This window comes from Parasteatoda tepidariorum, chromosome 1 (genome assembly GCF_982258835.1).
Source record: "Parasteatoda tepidariorum strain Cologne lab strain chromosome 1, Ptep-v5.0, whole genome shotgun sequence".
NCBI lineage: Eukaryota > Metazoa > Arthropoda > Arachnida > Araneae > Theridiidae > Parasteatoda > Parasteatoda tepidariorum.
This window is the reverse complement of record NC_141755.1, coordinates 105,390,773-105,412,321: the sequence shown is the minus strand read 5'-3', so window position 1 is coordinate 105,412,321 and position 21,549 is coordinate 105,390,773. Positions and strand designations below refer to the sequence as shown.

The window sequence follows — 21,549 nt, the reverse complement described above, 5'->3', positions numbered from 1 at the left end:
TAAAAAATAATGTTTCATGGATGAAAAGTGCAATGTAAAGAATATGCTGGTTCAAGGCTGCTATTATCTGTAATTAACACATGTCAAGGTTATTGTAAAGACCGTGTTTTAGCTTGAAAATACACAACACAAGGACGTTTCACATTTAGAGGGATTCATTTTTAAAATCAGCAAAGCAGACACCCAGCCATATTTATCTTGTTATCTAATTTACATGACATCCAGGTCACTATTAAATGTTAGCTGTAACCCATTTGATGCAGGCCGGACATCAGTGTCCATTTTACATATTTTTTCTAACACTTAATTACAATAATATATTGTATTAGTATTAAGAATAATCAGTACAATAAGGGGGTGTAATTATTGACTATGCCAACCTTCATCTATCAAAAAGTGCCTATAGATAGAATCAAGTTAACATGTCTTATATGATAGTGATTTGGTATTTAATATTTATAGCGGTAGTTAGGCCGCAATAACATTAAGAATCCAGGAAAGTTGCACTTGTTATTTTTATATTATTATTAATCATTGATATTTCATGTTATCGAAATGTTATAACACTAAGTGACGAACTACAAAGTAATGAATGGGTGAGGGCCAAGAATGGTTAGTTAAGTAAAATGCTTCTGTTGGAAATCATTTAATTTATATTCTAATGAGAGAGCATATGCCTTTTACACTAACACTTTTTTTGAATTTTGAAAACTTAATAAAAACATTTAATATTTTCCTTTTTTAAAAGATTTGTCACGAAAAGATAATTTATTACAAACTGCATTAACTTATAATATTGAGAAATCTTTTATATTATCGAATACAATTTTGAAGAAATTGTCTATAAAGATGTAAAAGTATTATTATACAAAAACTATATTAAAAAAAAAACACTCACACAAAACAATAATTCTAATTATCCAAATCTTTTAAATATTTAAAGTAATGAATTATGTTTGAAATATTTCTTATTGAGCCTAAAAAACATTAATTTTCGAAATGGAAATAAGTTAAATTTTTTAAGTTTGATACAATTTTTTCAGTAAAATTAATAACACAGAATATTTTTGTAGCGGATGATGAAACCACAATTCGTAATGTAATAGGAGCTGTTTCACCAGGATGTGAAGTAAGTAGAGTTTCTACTGATCATTTTTCCTCCCAAATAAAAAAAATTGTAGGATTTCTTCCATTTTTTTTTCAACTTGAATTTTCTACCCTGCTCTGTTTTTTAAACTTACATCTTTTCATATCTAATTAAAAAAAATTTTTTGGATCAAACTAGATGAAATATTCTTCATATAGGCATGAAAAAAAGTAAATAATCAATAAATCAGTACCAAATAACACTTAAATCTGGAATAAAACTAAAAGACATATACCACGAGTAATAAAGCTTAAATAACTCCATTTTTTTATTTATTATGACTTGTTACTCTTTCCAGTGGCCAAATCACAGTGACATTGTCACAGAAAGTTACAGAGTTCTGGTTTAAAGATTTTTCTTTTGGGAAGCAAAAAATTTTGTTTTTGTAAACCTATAATGTTACATTTAATATAATGTTATATTTTCAACAGTTATTGATATTGATTCCCCCCCCCCCAAGATTTTTAAAATCCGATATTCTTAATATAATGTTCATTACAAAAACTGAATCTTGAAACAAAAAATGCATATGAGTAACCCCTTATTAAAGAGTCTGATTTGTGTGATTTCGTCATCAATCTTTTTTTTGGTAGTTACTGCAATGGATTTCTCGATTTTTAATTAGTTTTTTTAATGTGATGATGATTTACAAAATGTGAAACAGAAAAAGGTGCGTTTTTCTCCTACAAAAAATACCGTCCATAGTATTAGAACAAAATAAATATTGCATATACTATTAAAAATATTTAAATACAATTTATTTTATCAAAATAGGTTTTTGTTTGTAAACACAACGTTTTTCTTATTTTAAATTAGTAACATAAATAGTTGTTATTATTGAAAGTATCTAGCAGAAAGATATCAGTACTAGAGTGGTTTGTCGCCCGAAAAAATTCTGCCACAGAGCCCTGTGGCTTTATGCGATTAGATTGAGCCAATCTAATGCACCAGTCAAACTCTACCAATTATCATAAATCAGTAGTGCTAATTACCAAAAATATTTGAGCATCATTGTTTTTGTGATTTTTAATGTTTCAATTTAACAAATTAGTCTTATTAATTGATTTTAAATTATTTAGTTTTATTGAATCGTATTTTAAAATCATAACTCTAAACAAAATTAACACTTTGGAAAATTTTAGGAATACTAATTAGGTTTTAGGAATACTAATTTTTTAGATTACAATCTCTCAACTCCTATTTACTTCCTTAGGGTTGGAATATTAAAACAATCTTTCCTACATCATAAAAGGAACTCATTGTCCAGATTTCATGTTTTTTGCTTCAGTAGTTTATGTTATGCAATGATGATTCAGTCAGGCAGGGCATATTTTATATTTGTTGATTAATTTATTAAAACAAATCTATCAATGAAATTCTTAAAACCAGAGAATGAAAAAAAAAGACATATTTCTTGCTTTTCTTTTTAATTTGAAACTATAATCAAAATTTGTTCCTTTTCAAAGCTGGATTTTGATTTAAAAACTGGCTCTTGCATTAGAATCAGCACTGGATCAGCAATTCCTCTCAAAGCTGATGCTGTCATTCAAGTTGAAGACACAGCAGTTGTAGAGAAGGATTCTGAGGTAAAATATTCAAATTTCACTATATTTGAAAAGATTAAAAATTGATTAATTTTTTAATAAATTGTAATTGTAAATTCATATATCATGTTTTCGTTGTTCCAATTTAAAGTTCGTGATGTGCAAACTGTAAATGGTTTTAGTTCGCTTGCCACATGTTTTCTTTTCTTTTCAAAAACCTGAAAATGAGATGTTTTGAGGAAAGTGCCCACTGATCATCAGAAGAATGCAAGGGCTGGAGGCTGGTGATAACTCTATGTAAATTAGAACTTCACAGACACTTGCAATGTCTTAAACATATATTTAATGTGGAATGCAATACAGTGCATAAATGCATGACAAATATTAATAGGTAACTTAGCATGATGATGAATGCGAGACAATGTTGTAAAAACAGCAGTCATTAACATTGAAGTACGAGTAGCAGTTCTGTTTGAACCCATATGTGATTTCCATAATGTCCATGCCAACTTAGTTTAACATGAAGTAAACTATTATGATTATCTCTAACTTTAAAATAAATGCAAATTTTAATTTTGGACATTTAATGTTGCAATCTGATGTCACATTTGATAATTCTGCTCCCTGGTGACAGGCTGCCCATTAACCCTAACTAGTGTAAACATAGAAACCCCAAATATTAAGAAACCAGAATGGAATGTTACAAGCTAAGTGTTAAGAATTTTATACTTTACAAAACTGCAAATTACTGACCGAATAATCATTTCATGTGTGTTATTTCTTTATAAAAAATAATGTGGTATTTAATCCTCAAGTCTAGTTTTAAGAAATGATATAAATTATTAATCATATTTCTAGTTTTCCTGTATAAATCACTATTATATTCTACTCAAACTTTGATTATTTGTTTTAATGGAATCAATATTATTTTTTAGTTCTCATAAAATCTTTTATGATTAATTTGTTTGAATTTGGCTTTGTGCAGCTGCATCTTGTTGTTCTTGGAACACCAACCAATCAACCTGCAATTCTATAATTATTATTCATTAACTTTTATGCAAAAGTCTGCTTGTTTTAAAATTAACATGTTAATAATTGTTTATGCAAGGATATATAAATAATGGAAGAGGTAATACAAAACTTATTTATTTCAGGGAAATGAATTGAAAATTGAAATTTTAAAACCTGCAAAAAAATTTCAAGATATAAGGTATATTATTGGTTCTAATAATTTTTACCGATTGTAAACTTTTTCTTAAATATATAAGCAAGTTCCATTTCCTCCTTACTGTTACTTGCATACACTGGAATTGCTTGCAGTTCTTTTCAGATCCCTTTGTTTGCTTATTTTATTTCTCTTGCCAAGAGTGATACAGATTACCAATAAAATTAAGATTTTGTAGTGGACTGGTATTTTTAAACTTAAAAATTAAATATCCTTAAAACTTAAGCTACTAGTTTTCACATCTCTATTCTAGTTTATATTTAAACCAATTTTATAAAATATCATAAACTGGGGGGCTAAGCCCTGTTCTCACCAACCTTGATGATTGCTTTGCAATAATTGTTGTTTCTTAGCAGAAAACAGGGTAAAATCCTTGAATAGTCCATCCCATGACTTTTCAAAATCTCGCCAAGTTGGCTATTATTACTTGGATCAAAGTTGTTTTTTTACTATTAAAAGGAACAATTCTAATTATTATGATTTTATTAAAATATTTTTTATAAATATAAAAAAATAACTTGCAATAAGGTTGCAACATATCTCCCCCAAATATCTTTCTGAAACCCAGTTTAGCGAGATTTCAAAAAGTCACCAAGGGATTAGCTATTCTAGGATTCACCCGAAAACATCTGCTAAATATAAACATTTATAATCTCCTAACATTATATTATTCAAACTAATTTGATGAGTTCACAACCATAATTTAATGATTTCGCTTACCAAGCTGACGGATGTATTAAAATCTATTTTTGCTTCTATCTCATTGTGCATGAAGCTGATCATTAAGTTCTAAATCATTTAGCAGATCTCTTTAACTATAATTTATAAAAATATATTAATGTTATTTGTACAAAAATAGTAATTGTGAATAAGATTAGACCGCCTTTCTAAATAACTATCTTAAAATGTAGCGCAGAATTACATTATAATAATAATAAAACAGCAACAATTCTGACTTAGTTTCAAACTCATGAATTAAAAGCATAATATTAGCAGTACTGGAAAATAACTTTAAATTAGGGACACAAAAATATTTATAGTAAAACAATACCTTTATGCCTTTTATTAATTTTATCCTAATGATAGCCAATCAATATGGAAATGAATGAGGAAAAACTGGATTCTACCACGTGATTTTCCAGCCAATAAAATGCACGGACAACAATGGAAAATTGTAACACCATCATTATATTTTTATATATATATAGCAAGAAATAGGCTATACTTTGGGTTACAATATGTATCAATTGCTAAAAATGTAAGAATTTATTTCAGCTTATTTTGCGAGGTTAATTTGAATTTAGATTCAGAATTATTGATAGAAAACAGACTATAGAACTTTGTTCTGTCAACGAAAAACATTTCACCATAGAAGGCAAACCTGTTGAGATCTTATATTATAATAAAAATTATTATTATAATAAAATTGTTATAATAATAATTTATTATTATAATAAAAATATTTACATAAATATTTTTTGTTATAATAATAAATAAATTACATTTTTTTAAAGAGAAACAAACCATGTTTTATTTTGAAAAAAGAATAAGATGCAAATTTTTTGTTTTGGGATTTTCATCGGAAAAAAAGCCAAAAATTAAATTTCATTACTCCTAAACTAATTTAAATTGTTAAAAAGGTCATTCTTATCTTCATTAATAAAATTATATCTTTGCTAAAAATTATAAATCTAGTGCAATTCCGTTATGTTAAAAAAGTAAAAAATTCATAAAATTACAGGAAAATTTTAATTACTCCAAAACTAGGTCAAAATTTAAGTGAAAGACAAATTAAGTGTAACTTAAAAAAACAAATTTGGATTATAAATAAATTTATCCTTTCCCTATCCGATTTCTAATGAATCAAGTCTCAGTGTAAGAACTATTAACCTTATCAGCATTTTTAGAATAACTGTGAGTTGTCAAAAATAAGTACATTTTAGAAACCTGAAAGTTTGCAAGAAAAAAAAAATTAAAGTATATCCGCCCAGTATTATCATTGATTAAATTTAGTAATTTCTTGATATTCAATTATGTAGGTATTGAAATATTCAAATGATGAATTTTCTTCATTTGGCATCTGAGAATTGTGAAAATATAAATTTTTGTCATGTCTGTAAAGGAATGAAAAGAAAATTTAAGGTTCTTTAAAGCAGTTTTATATGGTGCGTAGCGTTTTTAAGAAGTCCTTGAAAGTACTTATTTTCGTTTTTTAAAATCCCTGAAAGGTGCTTTTTTTTAATTGACTGTTTTTAAAAAGTTCTCAATTTTTCCTTTTCAAAAATGAGAATTTTTTCTTTACCATGTCGATTTTCGCCACGTATTATGCAAAAGCATGCTTTTCAAATTGTTCTATTCAACGCTTTCACAATTCATTCAACCACAATCCATTTTGGCTTACACTCGGTCTGTAGAGTAAAAGTGCCAATCATTTTACATGTTTGATAAAATATTACTGTGAGATAATTGCACTCGCATGTCCAACTCTGCTGCATTTTGCAAGATATTCTCAATTTCAGGCTTCATTTTCCACCCTTTGATATCGAACCCAATAATCTCTTGATCATTTTATAATGGCTAATATAGTCAAGTTCTGTATCAGAAACTAGTTATTTTATCATGATTTTGTTAAAGTCTTTGAAATTTATTTTGCATTTTGTTAATGTATATAATGCTTACAAATATTTTTGAGTGCTTAAAAAGTACTTAAAAGGTGCTTATTTTTTGTTGAAAGATTTGGCTACGCACCCTGTTTTATGAATTAGAACCCATATGAATTCTTTGAAATTATTAATTCTTTTTATTAATTTATAGTTCAATTGTCTAGATGTTTGACTGGGTCTGGTGATGATTAATCAGAATAATTAAAACTCTGAAGATTACGACAACAAATTATATCATTAAATTATTGATGATTTTTTTTTCTAAAAATTTCATTTATGTGTCACTGTTTGTTAAAAATATTTACATTTTTTTAAATGTGTAATTTAATTTTTTTAATTGTTGAAATCTCATATCTCTTTAAACATTTAGTTGTCATTGTGGAATAGTGTTTTTGAAATGATATTTCTTTACTAGACTTGTGGGCAGTGATGTGTCAGTTGGAGAAGTACTGATACCCTCAAAGAGAAGAATAAATGCCGCTGAAATAGGTGTGTTAGCTATCGCAGGAATAACTAAAGTTTTAGTTTTTCAAAAGCCCTGGTTAGCCTTATTATCAACTGGGGATGAAGTATGTATATTTTTTTAATAGCGGAATATTTAAAAGTAAACTTCTATATTCAGGATTGCTACTCCACAGGGAATTTAAAAATCACCTAAAATAACAGGGAATTTTGATTTTTTTTTCATTACGAACTGGAAAAAATACTGTGTGTTTTGCTTCTTATTTGCATCTTTTAAAACATGGTGAGGTCTCAAAGCATAATCTATGGGATATTTAAGGATGATATTTCAGCTATACTAAACTATTTCATTTACTCTAGCATTATTTAAGTATGTTCATCTATTCCTTTTTTTTTCTCTAGTTTTTCAAATAATTAAAACTAATAAATATAGTTAGCCCAATATAGCTCACACAAGAGCACAGTAATTGTTGTGTTTCCTCTTAATATTCTGTGTATAATATGTACAGGGAAAACACAGGGAATATTTTCTCCCAGATTTGAGTGGCAATCCTGATATTGGAGTTGAATGAATTGTGAATAATTCACAAAAACATTAATTTATAGTCATAATTTCAAAATATTTCATATCATATGTTCGTGTGTACATATTTTCCAATCACGTTATTTCCTTAGCAAAGTTTTCAATTTCTTTATGACTTAATCTCTTAAATTTTCTTCAAAAAAAATGTCCTCCAACTTCTGAGTCTAATTTTTAGTGAGACTCAAATCATTTATTTTTTATTAATCACTTCACTGTTTCCAGACTTAAAGTCACTCATTTATTCGCCATCTTTAACCACTTCCCTTACCGATTATTTGGGGGGGGGGGTGCAAAAAATCAACATATTTTTTTTATTTTATTAAATACAAGGAACTAAAACAAAACTTAATGCACAAGTTTTAAGTTGAAATTTTTTTTTCTATGTGTAGGAAACATTTAATTTAAAATCAGTTTACTATCCTGAGATATTTCGGACAAATGAAAAAAGTTAAATATTAGTCTTTGTATGATAGTTCTTAAAACAAGGAACAGCGCAAAGAGATACTATCCAAACACCAGTGGAGTTATACGCCTTTTTTTTTTTACTCTTATTGCTATGTAAATTCAGCAACCATTGTATATACCAGGGGTGGTCAACCTGCGGCTCGCGAGCCACATGCGGCTCTTTGAAGGATTATTTGTGGCTCTCGCTAAATGTATCCGAGTTCCCTTTTCATTTTTGTGCTATTATGTTTTATCAAAATTATTATTGTTCCTTGGTGAATCGACCAATATCACAGATCTTCTGCAATTGGCAGTTTTCATACGTTTTGTTTCATTTAACTTCATTGTTAACGAGGAACTATTAGATTTAGTAGCACTTCAAGAGTCAACCCGCAGTGCCAATATTAAAAATGCATTAGATTTCATAATGAAAACTTTTGATGTGCTTCTTAGCAAACTTGTAAGCATTGCAACTAATGGAGCTCCGGAAATTCTGGGTAAAAAAATCGGTCTTATTGGGATTTTAAGAGATGATTCTTAAATTCCGCAATTCATACCAATTCACTGCATAATTCACCAAGAACAACTCGTTGCACAATATTTAAAGTATCCTGATGCTATGAAAACAGTGTTACACATTGTAAATTATTCGCTCCAATGCAAAAAATCATCGACAATTCAAAAATTACCTTAAAGAATTAAAGGACGAAGAACTTCCAAATGACATTAATTTCTTTTGCATTGTTCGATGGTTATATAGCTACTACGTATTAAATTGTTTTGTAGATTTTTTTGATCCGATCACTGCATTTTTAAAATAAAAGGAAATAACCTGTTCAGAATTACATACCTACCAAGTCTCCTGTTTTTTAACGGAGACTCCAGTATTTTATGAATATCTCCTATTTACCTGTATCTTTTCAAATTTCTCCGTATTTGTTGAAGAAATTTAAAAAAAATAATAATATTTGGCGATAAAATATCTGCTGATGCCAAAAATACTTCTTATTCCTCAACAGATAATACTATTGCCAGTACTGCAGCATGTTGAGTGTTAATTGTTTAAGTAAAAATATCTTCAGTGGTAGACGGATCATGGGTTAGAATCCCCTTGCTGTCAGACTAACCGTGGGAGTTTTTCGTGGTTTTCCTCTCCATGTAACACAAATGGGGGTTATTTTCATCAAAAAGTTCTCCACAAAGGCAAATTTCTCCCCATACTTGATCCGGGAAGTTCCTTTGTCTTCTGGATATGTTCAAAATTGCAAGGCTACTGAGTTGAATGTTTGTAGTTGTAAACCTAGAAAATTGGGTCAGCTGTTCAACGATGATTAGAAATTAAAATAGCTTGAAGTAATTATAAATAATGGTTTAAAAAATCTTTTTTAGATTAAGATTTATATACATATTTTTTACATCGCTAATTGTAAGTGCTTACATTATTTCCAATTTTGAATTTCTCTTTTTCACTTACATGATTATGCATGATGTAAAACGTTACTAGTAGCCTAAAAAATGTCGCTAGTAAAATCTCCGTTATTTCATTTCTCCAATGTTGGCAGGTGTGGAATTAGACGATGATGAGTGGTTACAAGGCTTAATGTTTTTAAATGATGTCATGGAACATTTGCAGACACTGAATTTACAATTGCGGGGAAAGGATAAAATAATATCTGACCTCTCACAGTGCATATTTAGTTTTGAAACTAAATTACAACTTTTTCAAAAGGGCATTAAAAATAAAACATTTTGTCATTTTCATCGAATTAAAAAAAATTCTTTCAATATTAAAGAAGAAAAACTCAGCGAGTATATAAAAAAGCTAGAAGGAATATTGACGGAATTCCCAAAATAGATTTCAAGACTTGAAATATTTTAAATCGCCTCTTGGTTTTTTTTCTGAATCCATTTGAAATTAAACATAATTCAAGGTGAGTTTTCCATTTTCATTATAATTATGACTCAAATACATCTGGAGAATTAGAATTAATAGAGATGCAAGAAGATCAAGCTCTACAATTGAAATATAAGTCGACATCGATTACTGAATTTTGGAAATTCGTACTAGAACAGAAGTATCTTGAATTAAAAAAGGAGCTGCTTGTCAAACTATTTCAATATTCGGAACAACGTACTTATCTGAATCATTAGTGAAATCCAAACACCGATCAGTATTAACTAACCAGCATCTCAAAGAATTACTGAGAAGTGCTGTCACCAATTATTCACCAAATTTCAAAGAATTATCAGGAGAAGTAAAATAAATGTGTTTAATTTTTAATATTTAATTCGATGCACATATTTTATACTTTTATTTATATGTTTTCAATAAATATAATTTCCGTAAAAAAAAATTTCATACCCTTTTTGCCTATCTTTTAAGTATGTATTTAATTGCGGCTCGCGCAAAATTTCAAATTTTGAAAAATGGCTCGACTATCAATTAGCTTGGCCACCCCTGGTATATACAATTGCACAAAACACGTGTACAGTCCAACATCAAAACTCCGAAATAAAACTTGGCAAACTTCCGATCACAGAAGAGTATGTTTTTTTGTTTCCGAATGAGTAAAAACGTGATAAAACAAAATGTACAAATGTTCTCCGGATGATAAATATTTGCAATATATATACATACCCGAGTTAATGAGGGATAATCAGGGAAGTGGTCTACAAAATTGCAGTTAAATCAGTATTGTACCCTATGGTTGTATATTACTATCCGACATTATTCACATCAAATGTAATTACCAATGACATAATAAGACTTAGCATTTGTATTCTTCTCTTCTGGCGCTTGCTTGACTGTTCCTGTTTTTATTAACTTAAATCCGAAGAGGAGATAAGGAATTTTCCTGATAAGAATCCCTTAATTGGAAAAGAGGATACGAAAAGTTGACTGGTCTCGGTCTATTCCTATAGAAGAAGTGCATAGAGTTTTTAAAAAGTGCTTAAAGGTGCTTATTTTCGATTTTCGTTTTTTAAAAGCCCTTAAAGATGCATTTTTCATTGGGTGTTTTTAAAAAGTGCTTAATTTTCCCATTTCCAGCTTTTTTCTTTAACGTGTTGATTTTCACAACATATTATGTAGAAGCGAGATTTTTCTCATTGTTCTATTCAACGTTTTCACTATTCATTCAACCACAATCTACTTCGATGTACTGTCGGTCCATAGCGTATAAAAGCACCTATCAGTTTTGTCCTCTTGTGCGTCTACTAGATGAGTTCAGTGAGATTCTTGCACTCTCATGTGCAACTATGCTGCATTTTGCAAGATATTCTCCATTTCAGGCCTCATTTTCCATCCTCTGAAATCAAACTGAAAAGTCTCTCGATCTTTTTATAATGGCTAATATAATCAAGAAAAGAGCTCTTTGTCAGAAACTAGTTATTTTATCATGTTAAGTCTTTGAAAATTATTTTGCATTTTGTTAATGTATATAGTGGTTAAAAATAATTTTTAAGTGTTTAAAAAGTACTTAAAAGGTACTTATTTTTTGTTGAAAGGTTTGGCTATGCAGCACCTGTGTAGACTTAATGTGAAACATGTTTTTTTTTTCTGTGGGAATTATTAACACTGCAGGAAAAACAACTATAACGGGTAAAAGTAGAAAGTATTAGCTCTGTAATGAACGTGGGTGTCCGACACGTTTACCTGACGATTTTTCAAAAGGCTCTTTTTGCAATAATGAAAATTATATTGATTGATTGATAAAAATATTAAATAACGTTTAAATCTTTTCGGATAAATGAGACCCAATTGGAAGTTATGGTTCTAGATTGGAAGTTATGGTTCCTTAAAGCTTTAATTCTTCTTGTTTCTATGTTCTTTAGTCTTGTTTCTACTGAAAGACGTTTTAAGATTAAATTTATAGGGAGGGGGAAATTGACTAACTTTAAGGACAAGTCATTGGATGAGAGGGTCTATAGAGGTTCTTTTATCTAAAATATATATTTTACCTACTTTTAACATACTCATGTATAATTAAATTATGTGCCTGTATATTTTTTTAAGTAGAAATTTCAATAAAATTTTTGCACAGTTAATAATTTTATTTTTCAGGTTCTAAGTCCTCATCTTCCCCTCAAACCTGGTTGTATAAGAGACAGCAACAAAAGTAGCTTGATGAGCTTATTGATTGAAAACAAAATCCCATTTATTGATGTTGGAATAGCCAGAGATACGTATGGAAGATTATTTTTGTTTAAATATTCGAAACTTATCCATTAGTTGGGTACCAGACAAGTTGGTTCTAGTTTTCTTTAGGGGCGCATCATTTTATCTTTAAAGGTACATTAACCATTTTTAGTTGTAATAATTCATCTTCCTAACATGTTTGGAGATGATTTTCCTCGAGAATTTTTGTCTAGTACTGTACTAATGGATAAGCAACAAAACTTTTATTAACCATTTTTAGTTGTAATAATTCATCTTCGTAACACGTTTGGAAATGATTTTGCCTCGAGAATTTTTGTCTAGTACTGTACTAACGGATAAGCACCAAGCATTTTATTGTAAGCTGTTGTTTATCCTGCATACAAAGACGAGCAATAATTTCAAAAAATTAACGTATTTAAAGCTTCTTTTTGGTAAGTGTTTTTCTTCCTGTTTTTTTTAGCTAGTTTAAAAGTTTTTCTTAGAGCATTAGAATTTTGCATCACCATACTTTAATATTCAATTCAACTAACAAGGAAACATTCCCAAGCAGAACTCTTAGAGTTTACCAAAAATTTTGCAGTTATTAGAATTTAGAAAATTTAGAGCGAAACTTATTCAGAAGGAAAGAAGGATTCATTTTAAAGGAAATTCATTAAGGGAGAACACTACTAGATTTGTTTGGCTCCGAACAGATTGAAAGTGTTGCACAATCTATCCATGCTACAACCCAATCACACAATATAATGAGAACAATCAAAGATGGCAAGCTTTATTTATTGTGTATCCAAAACCTAAAGAAGAATTGAGAACCCTAGTTAGGCAAAATATGTTCAAACTGAAGATGTTTATGTCATGCTTTAGTATCGAGCCAAATGAGATCAAAAGAGCTGCTCAAATATTTATCTGAGGTGTGTTTTAAAAACATACCTGATGAAACTATACTGTTATTAGATTCTTGGACACTTTTGTAAAACATAGATTTGATTGACAGTATTCCACTAACTGGTAAAAATGTTCATGTATTTATCAGACCACCTAAAACCACTCATCTTGATTAAATTTTGACATGTTGAAGGAAATCGTTCAAGTATTTTTAAATTTAGTTTAGTTAAATTGGATTTAGTTTAAAACGAAAGAACTGTGAACTGATTTGGTTCATTGCGATAATATTTTAGAAATATAATCCATTTTCTCACAATCAGCTTTCCTCACCACGCTGAATAAATGTGTGTAGATAAAAGGTTGCTACTCAAATCTGGAAAAAAGATTTTCCTGTTTTTTTCCCCTGTACATATTATATACAACAAATTGAGGAAACACATAATCACTGTGCTCTTGAGTGGCCTATATTAGCCTAGCTATACTATTTTTAATTGCTGTAAAAACTTAAATAAGGAACAGCTTAACATACTTAAAACAAATAATGCTATAGTGCACGAAATAGCTTAGTATAGCTAAAATATCATCCTTAAACATCCCATAGATGGCGCTTTGAGGGGTCACCACTTTTAAAAGACAAAAATAAAATTCCCTGTATTTTCCTAGTTTGTAATGAAAAACTCAAAATTCCCTGTATTATCCCTGTTATTTTTGGTGATTTTTGAAATTCCCTGTATTTTCCTAGTTTGTAATGAAAAACTCAAAATTCCCTGTATTATCCCTGTTATTTTTGGTGATTTTTGAAATTCCCTGTATTTTCCCAATTTGTAAGGAAAAACTCAAAATTCCCTGTGTTATCCCTGTTATTTTAGGTGATTTTTGAATTTCCCTGTATTTTCCCAATTTGTAAGGAAAAACTCAAAATTCCCTGTATTATCCCTGTTATTTTAGGTGATTTTTGAATTTCCCAGTATTTTCCCAATTTGTAAGGAAAAACTCAAAATTCCCTGTATTATCCCTGTTATTTTAGGTGATTTTTGAATTTCCCTGTATTTTCCCAATTTGTAAGGAAAAACTCAAAATTCCCTGTATTATCCCTGTTATTTTAGGTGATTTTTGAATTTCCCTGTATTTTCCCAATTTGTAAGGAAAAACTCAAAATTCCCTGTATTATCCCTGTTATTTTTGAAATTCCCTGTATTTTCCCAATTTGTAAGGAAAAACTCAAAATTCCCTGTATTATCCCTGTTATTTTAGGTGATTTTTGAATTTCCCTGTATTTTCCCAATTTGTAAGGAAAAACTCAAAATTCCCTGTATTATCCCTGTTATTTTAGGTGATTTTTGAATTTCCCAGTATTTTCCCAATTTGTAAGGAAAAACTCAAAATTCCCTGTATTATCCCTGTTATTTTAGGTGATTTTTAAATTTCCCTGTATTTTCCCAATTTGTAAGGAAAAACTCAAAATTCCCTGTATTATCCCTGTTATTTTTGGTGATTTTTGAAATTCCCTGTATTTTCCCAATTTGTAAGGAAAAACTCAAAATTCCCTGTAATATCCCTGTTATTTTAGGTGATTTTTGAATTTCCCTGTATATTCCCAATTTGTAAGGAAAAACTTAAAATTCCCTGTATTATCCCTGTTATTTTAGGTGATTTTTGAATTTCCCAGTATTTTCCCAATTTGTAAGGAAAAACTCAAAATTCCCTCTAATATCCCTGTTATTTTAGGTGATTTTTGAATTTCCCTGTATTTTCCCAATTTGTAAGGAAAAACTCAAAATTCCCTGTAATATCCCTGTTATTTTAGGTGATTTTTGAATTTCCCTGTATTTTCCCAATTTGTAAGGAAAAACTCAAAATTCCCTGTAATATCCCTGTTATTTTAGGTGATTTTTGAATTTCCCTGTATTTTCCCAATTTGTAAGGAAAAACTCAAAATTCCCTGTATTATCCCTGTTATTTTAGGTGATTTTTGAATTTCCCAGTATTTTCCCAATTTGTAAGGAAAAACTCAAAATTCCCTGTATTATCCCTGTTATTTTAGGTGATTTTTGAATTTCCCAGTATTTTCCCAATTTGTAAGGAAAAACTCAAAATTTCCTGTATTATCCCTGTTATTTTTGGTGATTTTTGAAATTCCCTGTATTTTCCCAATTTGTAAGGAAAAACTCAAAATTCCCTGTAATATCCCTGTTATTTTAGGTGATTTTTGAATTTCCCTGTATTTTCCCAATTTGTAAGGAAAAACTCAAAATTCCCTGCATTATCCCTGTTATTTTTGGTGATTTTTGAAATTCCCTGTATTTTCCCAATTTGTAAGGAAAAACTCAAAATTCCCTGTATTATCCCTGTTATTTTAGGTGATTTTTGAATTTCCCAGTATTTTCCCAATTTGTAAGGAAAAACTCAAAATTCCCTGCATTATCCCTGTTATTTTTGGTGATTTTTGAAATTCCCTGTATTTTCCCAATTTGTAAGGAAAAACTCAAAATTCCCTGTAATATCCCTGTTATTTTAGGTGATTTTTGAATTTCCCTGTATTTTCCCAATTTGTAAGGAAAAACTCAAAATTCCCTGTAATATCCCTGTTATTTTAGGTGATTTTTGAATTTCCCTGTATTTTCCCAATTTGTAAGCAAAAACTCAAAATTCCCTGAAATATCCCTGTTATTTTAGGTGATTTTTGAATTTCCCTGTATTTTCCCAATTTGTAAGGAAAAACTCAAAATTCCCTGTATTATCCCTGTTATTTTAGGTGATTTTTGAATTTCCCAGTATTTTCCCAATTTGTAAGGAAAAACTCAAAATTCCCTGTATTATCCCTGTTATTTTAGGTGATTTTTGAATTTCCCTGTATTTTCCCAATTTGTAAGGAAAAACTCAAAATTCCCTGTATTATCCCTGTTATTTTAGGTGATTTTTGAATTTCCCTGTATTTTCCCAATTTGTAAGGAAAAACTCAAAATTCCCTGTATTATCCCTGTTATTTTTGAAATTCCCTGTATTTTCCCAATTTGTAAGGAAAAACTCAAAATTCCCTGTATTATCCCTGTTATTTTAGGTGATTTTTGAATTTCCCTGTATTTTCCCAATTTGTAAGGAAAAACTCAAAATTCCCTGTATTATCCCTGTTATTTTAGGTGATTTTTGAATTTCCCTGTATTTTCCCAATTTGTAAGGAAAAACTCAAAATTCCCTGTATTATCCCTGTTATTTTAGGAGATTTTTGAATTTCCCAGTATTTTCCCAATTTGTAAGGAAAAACTCAAAATTCCCTGTATTATCCCTGTTATTTTAGGTGATTTTTGAATTTCCCAGTATTTTCCCAATTTGTAAGGAAAAACTCAAAATTTCCTGTATTATCCCTGTTATTTTTGGTGATTTTTGAAATTCCCTGTATTTTCCCAATTTGTAAGGAAAAACTCAAAATTCCCTGTAATATCCCTGTTATTTTAGGTGATTTTTGAATTTCCCTGTATTTTCCCAATTTGTAAGGAAAAACTCAAAATTCCCTGTATTATCCCTGTTATTTTAGGTGATTTTTGAATTTCCCAGTATTTTCCCAATTTGTAAGGAAAAACTCAAAATTCCCTGTAATATCCCTGTTATTTTAGGTGATTTTTGAATTTCCCTGTATTTTCCCAATTTGTAAGGAAAAACTCAAAATTCCCTGTAATATCCCTGTTATTTTAGGTGATTTTTGAATTTCCCTGTATTTTCCCAATTTGTAAGGAAAAACTCAAAATTCCCTGTAATATCCCTGTTATTTTAGGTGATTTTTGAATTTCCCTGTATTTTCCCAATTTGTAAGGAAAAACTCAAAATTCCCTGTATTATCCCTGTTATTTTAGGTGATTTTTGAATTTCCCAGTATTTTCCCAATTTGTAAGGAAAAACTCAAAATTCCCTGTATTATCCCTGTTATTTTAGGTGATTTTTGAATTTCCCAGTATTTTCCCAATTTGTAAGGAAAAACTCAAAATTTCCTGTATTATCCCTGTTATTTTTGGTGATTTTTGAAATTCCCTGTATTTTTCCAGTTTGTAAGGAAAAACTCAAAATTCCCTGTAATATCCCTGTTATTTTAGGTGATTTTTGAATTTCCCTGTATTTTCCCAATTTGTAAGGAAAAACTCAAAATTCCCTGCATTATCCCTGTTATTTTTGGTGATTTTTGAAATTCCCTGTATTTTCCCAATTTGTAAGGAAAAACTCAAAATTCCCTGTATTATCCCTGTTATTTTAGGTGATTTTTGAATTTCCCAGTATTTTCCCAATTTGAAAGGAAAAACTCAAAATTCCCTGCATTATCCCTGTTATTTTTGGTGATTTTTGAAATTCCCTGTATTTTCCCAATTTGTAAGGAAAAACTCAAAATTCCCTGTAATATCCCTGTTATTTTAGGTGATTTTTGAATTTCCCTGTATTTTCCCAATTTGTAAGGAAAAACTCAAAATTCCCTGTAATATCCCTGTTATTTTAGGTGATTTTTGAATTTCCCTGTATTTTCCCAATTTGTAAGGAAAAACTCAAAATTCCCTGTAATATCCCTGTTATTTTAGGTGATTTTTGAATTTCCCTGTATTTTCCCAATTTGTAAGGAAAAACTCAAAATTCCCTGTATTATCCCTGTTATTTTAGGTGATTTTTGAATTTCCCAGTATTTTCCCAATTTGTAAGGAAGAACTCAAAATTCCCTGTATTATCCCTGTTATTTTAGGTGATTTTTGAATTTCCCAGTATTTTCCCAATTTGTAAGGAAAAACTCAAAATTTCCTGTATTATCCCTGTTATTTTTGGTGATTTTTGAAATTCCCTGTATTTTCCCAATTTGTAAGGAAAAACTCAAAATTCCCTGTAATATCCCTGTTATTTTAGGTGATTTTTGAATTTCCCTGTATTTTCCCAATTTGTAAGGAAAAACTCAAAATTCCCTGTATTATCCCTGTTATTTTAGGTGATTTTTGAATTTCCCAGTATTTTCCCAATTTGTAAGGAAAAACTCAAAATTCCCTGTATTATCCCTGTTATTTTAGGTGATTTTTGAATTTCCCTGTATTTTCCCAATTTGTAAGGAAAAACTCAAAATTCCCTGCATTATCCCTGTTATTTTTGGTGATTTTTGAAATTCCCTGTATTTTCCCAATTTGTAAGGAAAAACTCAAAATTCCCTGTATTATCCCTGTTATTTTAGGTGATTTTTGAATTTCCCAGTATTTTCCCAATTTGTAAGGAAAAACTCAAAATTCCCTGCATTATCCCTGTTATTTTTGGTGATTTTTGAAATTCCCTGTATTTTCCCAATTTGTAAGGAAAAACTCAAAATTCCCTGTAATATCCCTGTTATTTTAGGTGATTTTTGAATTTCCCTGTATTTTCCCAATTTGTAAGGAAAAACTCAAAATTCCCTGTAATATCCCTGTTATTTTAGGTGATTTTTGAATTTCCCTGTATTTTCCCAATTTGTAAGGAAAAACTCAAAATTCCCTGTATTATCCCTGTTATTTTAGGTGATTTTTGAATTTCTCAGTATTTTCCCAATTTGTAAGGAAAAACTCAAAATTCCCTGTAATATCCCTGTTATTTTAGGTGATTTTTGAATTTCCCTGTATTTTCCCAATTTGTAAGGAAAAACTCAAAATTCCCTGTAATATCCCTGTTATTTTAGGTGATTTTTGAATTTCCCTGTATTTTCCCAATTTGTAAGGAAAAACTCAAAATTCCCTGTAATATCCCTGTTATTTTAGGTGATTTTTGAATTTCCCTGTATTTTCCCAATTTGTAAGGAAAAACTCAAAATTCCCTGTATTATCCCTGTTATTTTAGGTGATTTTTGAATTTCCCAGTATTTTCCCAATTTGTAAGGAAAAACTCAAAATTCCCTGTATTATCCCTGTTATTTTAGGTGATTTTTGAATTTCCCAGTATTTTCCCAATTTGTAAGGAAAAACTCAAAATTTCCTGTATTATCCCTGTTATTTTTTTTGATTTTTGAAATTCCCTGTATTTTCCCAATTTGTAAGGAAAAACTCAAAATTCCCTGTATTATCCCTGTTATTTTAGGTGATTTTTGAATTTCCCAGTATTTTCCCAATTTGTAAGGAAAAACTCAAAATTTCCTGTATTATCCCTGTTATTTTTGGTGATTTTTGAATTTCCCTGTATTTTCCCAATTTGTAAGGAAAAACTCAAAATTCCCTGTAATATCCCTGTTATTTTAGGTGATTTTTGAATTTCCCTGTATTTTCCCAATTTGTAAGGAAAAACTCAAAATTCCCTGTAATATCCCTGTTATTTTAGGTGATTTTTGAATTTCCCTGTATTTTCCCAATTTGTAAGGAAAAACTCAAAATTCCCTGTATTATCCCTGTTATTTTAGGTGATTTTTGAATTTCCCAGTATTTTCCCAATTTGTAAGGAAAAACTCAAAATTCCCTGTATTATCCCTGTTATTTTAGGTGATTTTTGAATTTCCCAGTATTTTCCCAATTTGTAAGGAAAAACTCAAAATTTCCTGTATTATCCCTGTTATTTTTGGTGATTTTTGAAATTCCCTGTATTTTTCCAGTTTGTAAGGAAAAACTCAAAATTCCCTGTAATATCCCTGTTATTTTAGGTGATTTTTGAATTTCCCTGTATTTTCCCAATTTGTAAGGAAAAACTCAAAATTCCCTGCATTATCCCTGTTATTTTTGGTGATTTTTGAAATTCCCTGTATTTTCCCAATTTGTAAGGAAAAACTCAAAATTCCCTGTAATATCCCTGTTATTTTAGGTGATTTTTGAATTTCCCTGTATTTTCCCAATTTGTAAGGAAAAACTCAAAATTCCCTGTATTATCCCTGTTATTTTAGGTGATTTTTGAATTTCCCAGTATTTTCCCAATTTGTAAGGAAAAACTCAAAATTCCCTGTATTATCCCTGTTATTTTAGGTGATTTTTGAATTTCCCTGTATTTTCCCAATTTGTAAGGAAAAACTCAAAATTCCCTGCATTATCCCTGTTATTTTTGGTGATTTTTGAAATTCCCTGTATTTTCCCAATTTGTAAGGAAAAACTCAAAATTCCCTGTATTATCCCTGTTATTTTAGGTGATTTTTGAATTTCCCAGTATTTTCCCAATTTGTAAGGAAAAACTCAAAATTCCCTGCATTATCCCTGTTATTTTTGGTGATTTTTGAAATTCCCTGTATTTTCCCAATTTGTAAGGAAAAACTCAAAATTCCCTGTAATATCCCTGTTATTTTAGGTGATTTTTGAATTTCCCTGTATTTTCCCAATTTGTAAGGAAAAACTCAAAATTCCCTGTAATATCCCTGTTATTTTAGGTGATTTTTGAATTTCCCTGTATTTTCCCAATTTGTAAGGAAAAACTCAAAATTCCCTGTATTATCCCTGTTATTTTAGGTGATTTTTGAATTTCTCAGTATTTTCCCAATTTGTAAGGAAAAACTCAAAATTCCCTGTAATATCCCTGTTATTTTTGGTGATTTTTGAAATTCCCTGTATTTTCCCAATTTGTAAGGAAAAACTCAAAATTCCCTGTAATATCCCTGTTATTTTAGGTGATTTTTGAATTTCCCTGTATTTTCCCAATTTGTAAGGAAAAACTCAAAATTCCCTGTAATATCCCTGTTATTTTAGGTGATTTTTGAATTTCCCTGTATTTTCCCAATTTGTAAGGAAAAACTCAAAATTCCCTGTATTATCCCTGTTATTTTAGGTGATTTTTGAATTTCCCAGTATTTTCCCAATTTGTAAGGAAAAACTCAAAATTCCCTGTATTATCCCTGTTATTTTAGGTGATTTTTGAATTTCCCAGTATTTTCCCAATTTGTAAGGAAAAACTCAAAATTTCCTGTATTATCCCTGTTATTTTTTTTGATTTTTGAAATTCCCTGTATTTTCCCAATTTGTAAGGAAAAACTCAAAATTCCCTGTATTATCCCTGTTATTTTAGGTGATTTTTGAATTTCCCAGTATTTTCCCAATTTGTAAGGAAAAACTCAAAATTTCCTGTATTATCCCTGTTATTTTTGGTGATTTTTGAAATTCCCTGTATTTTCCCAATTTGTAAGGAAAAACTCAAAATTCCCTGTATTATCCCTGTTATTTTAGGTGATTTTTGAATTTCCCAGTATTTTCCCAATTTGTAAGGAAAAACTCAAAATTCCCTGCATTATCCCTGTTATTTTTGGTGATTTTTGAAATTCCCTGTATTTTCCCAATTTGTAAGGAAAAACTCAAAATTCCCTGTAATATCCCTGTTATTTTAGGTGATTTTTGAATTTCCCTGTATTTTCCCAATTTGTAAGGAAAAACTCAAAATTCCCTGTAATATCCCTGTTATTTTAGGTGATTTTTGAATTTCCCTGTATTTTCCCAATTTGTAAGGAAAAACTCAAAATTCCCTGTAATATCCCTGTTATTTTAGGTGATTT

At 29.5% G+C, this 21,549-nt stretch overlaps 1 protein-coding gene across 3 annotated transcripts in view; it reads left to right on the top strand.

Moving 5' to 3' along the window:
* Positions 1–21,549, top strand: part of LOC107450377 (gephyrin) — a 56,137-nt gene that overhangs the window by 22,343 nt on the left and 12,245 nt on the right. For all 3 annotated transcript variants that reach the window (XM_087150183.1, XM_087150188.1, XM_087150186.1), the window contains exons 12-16: positions 1,074–1,129; positions 2,614–2,733; positions 3,846–3,901; positions 6,995–7,148; positions 12,132–12,253. In XM_087150183.1, the coding sequence (XP_087006309.1) occupies positions 1,074–1,129; positions 2,614–2,733; positions 3,846–3,901; positions 6,995–7,148; positions 12,132–12,253 (508 nt within the window). The remainder of the gene's footprint in view (positions 1–1,073; positions 1,130–2,613; positions 2,734–3,845; positions 3,902–6,994; positions 7,149–12,131; positions 12,254–21,549) is intronic.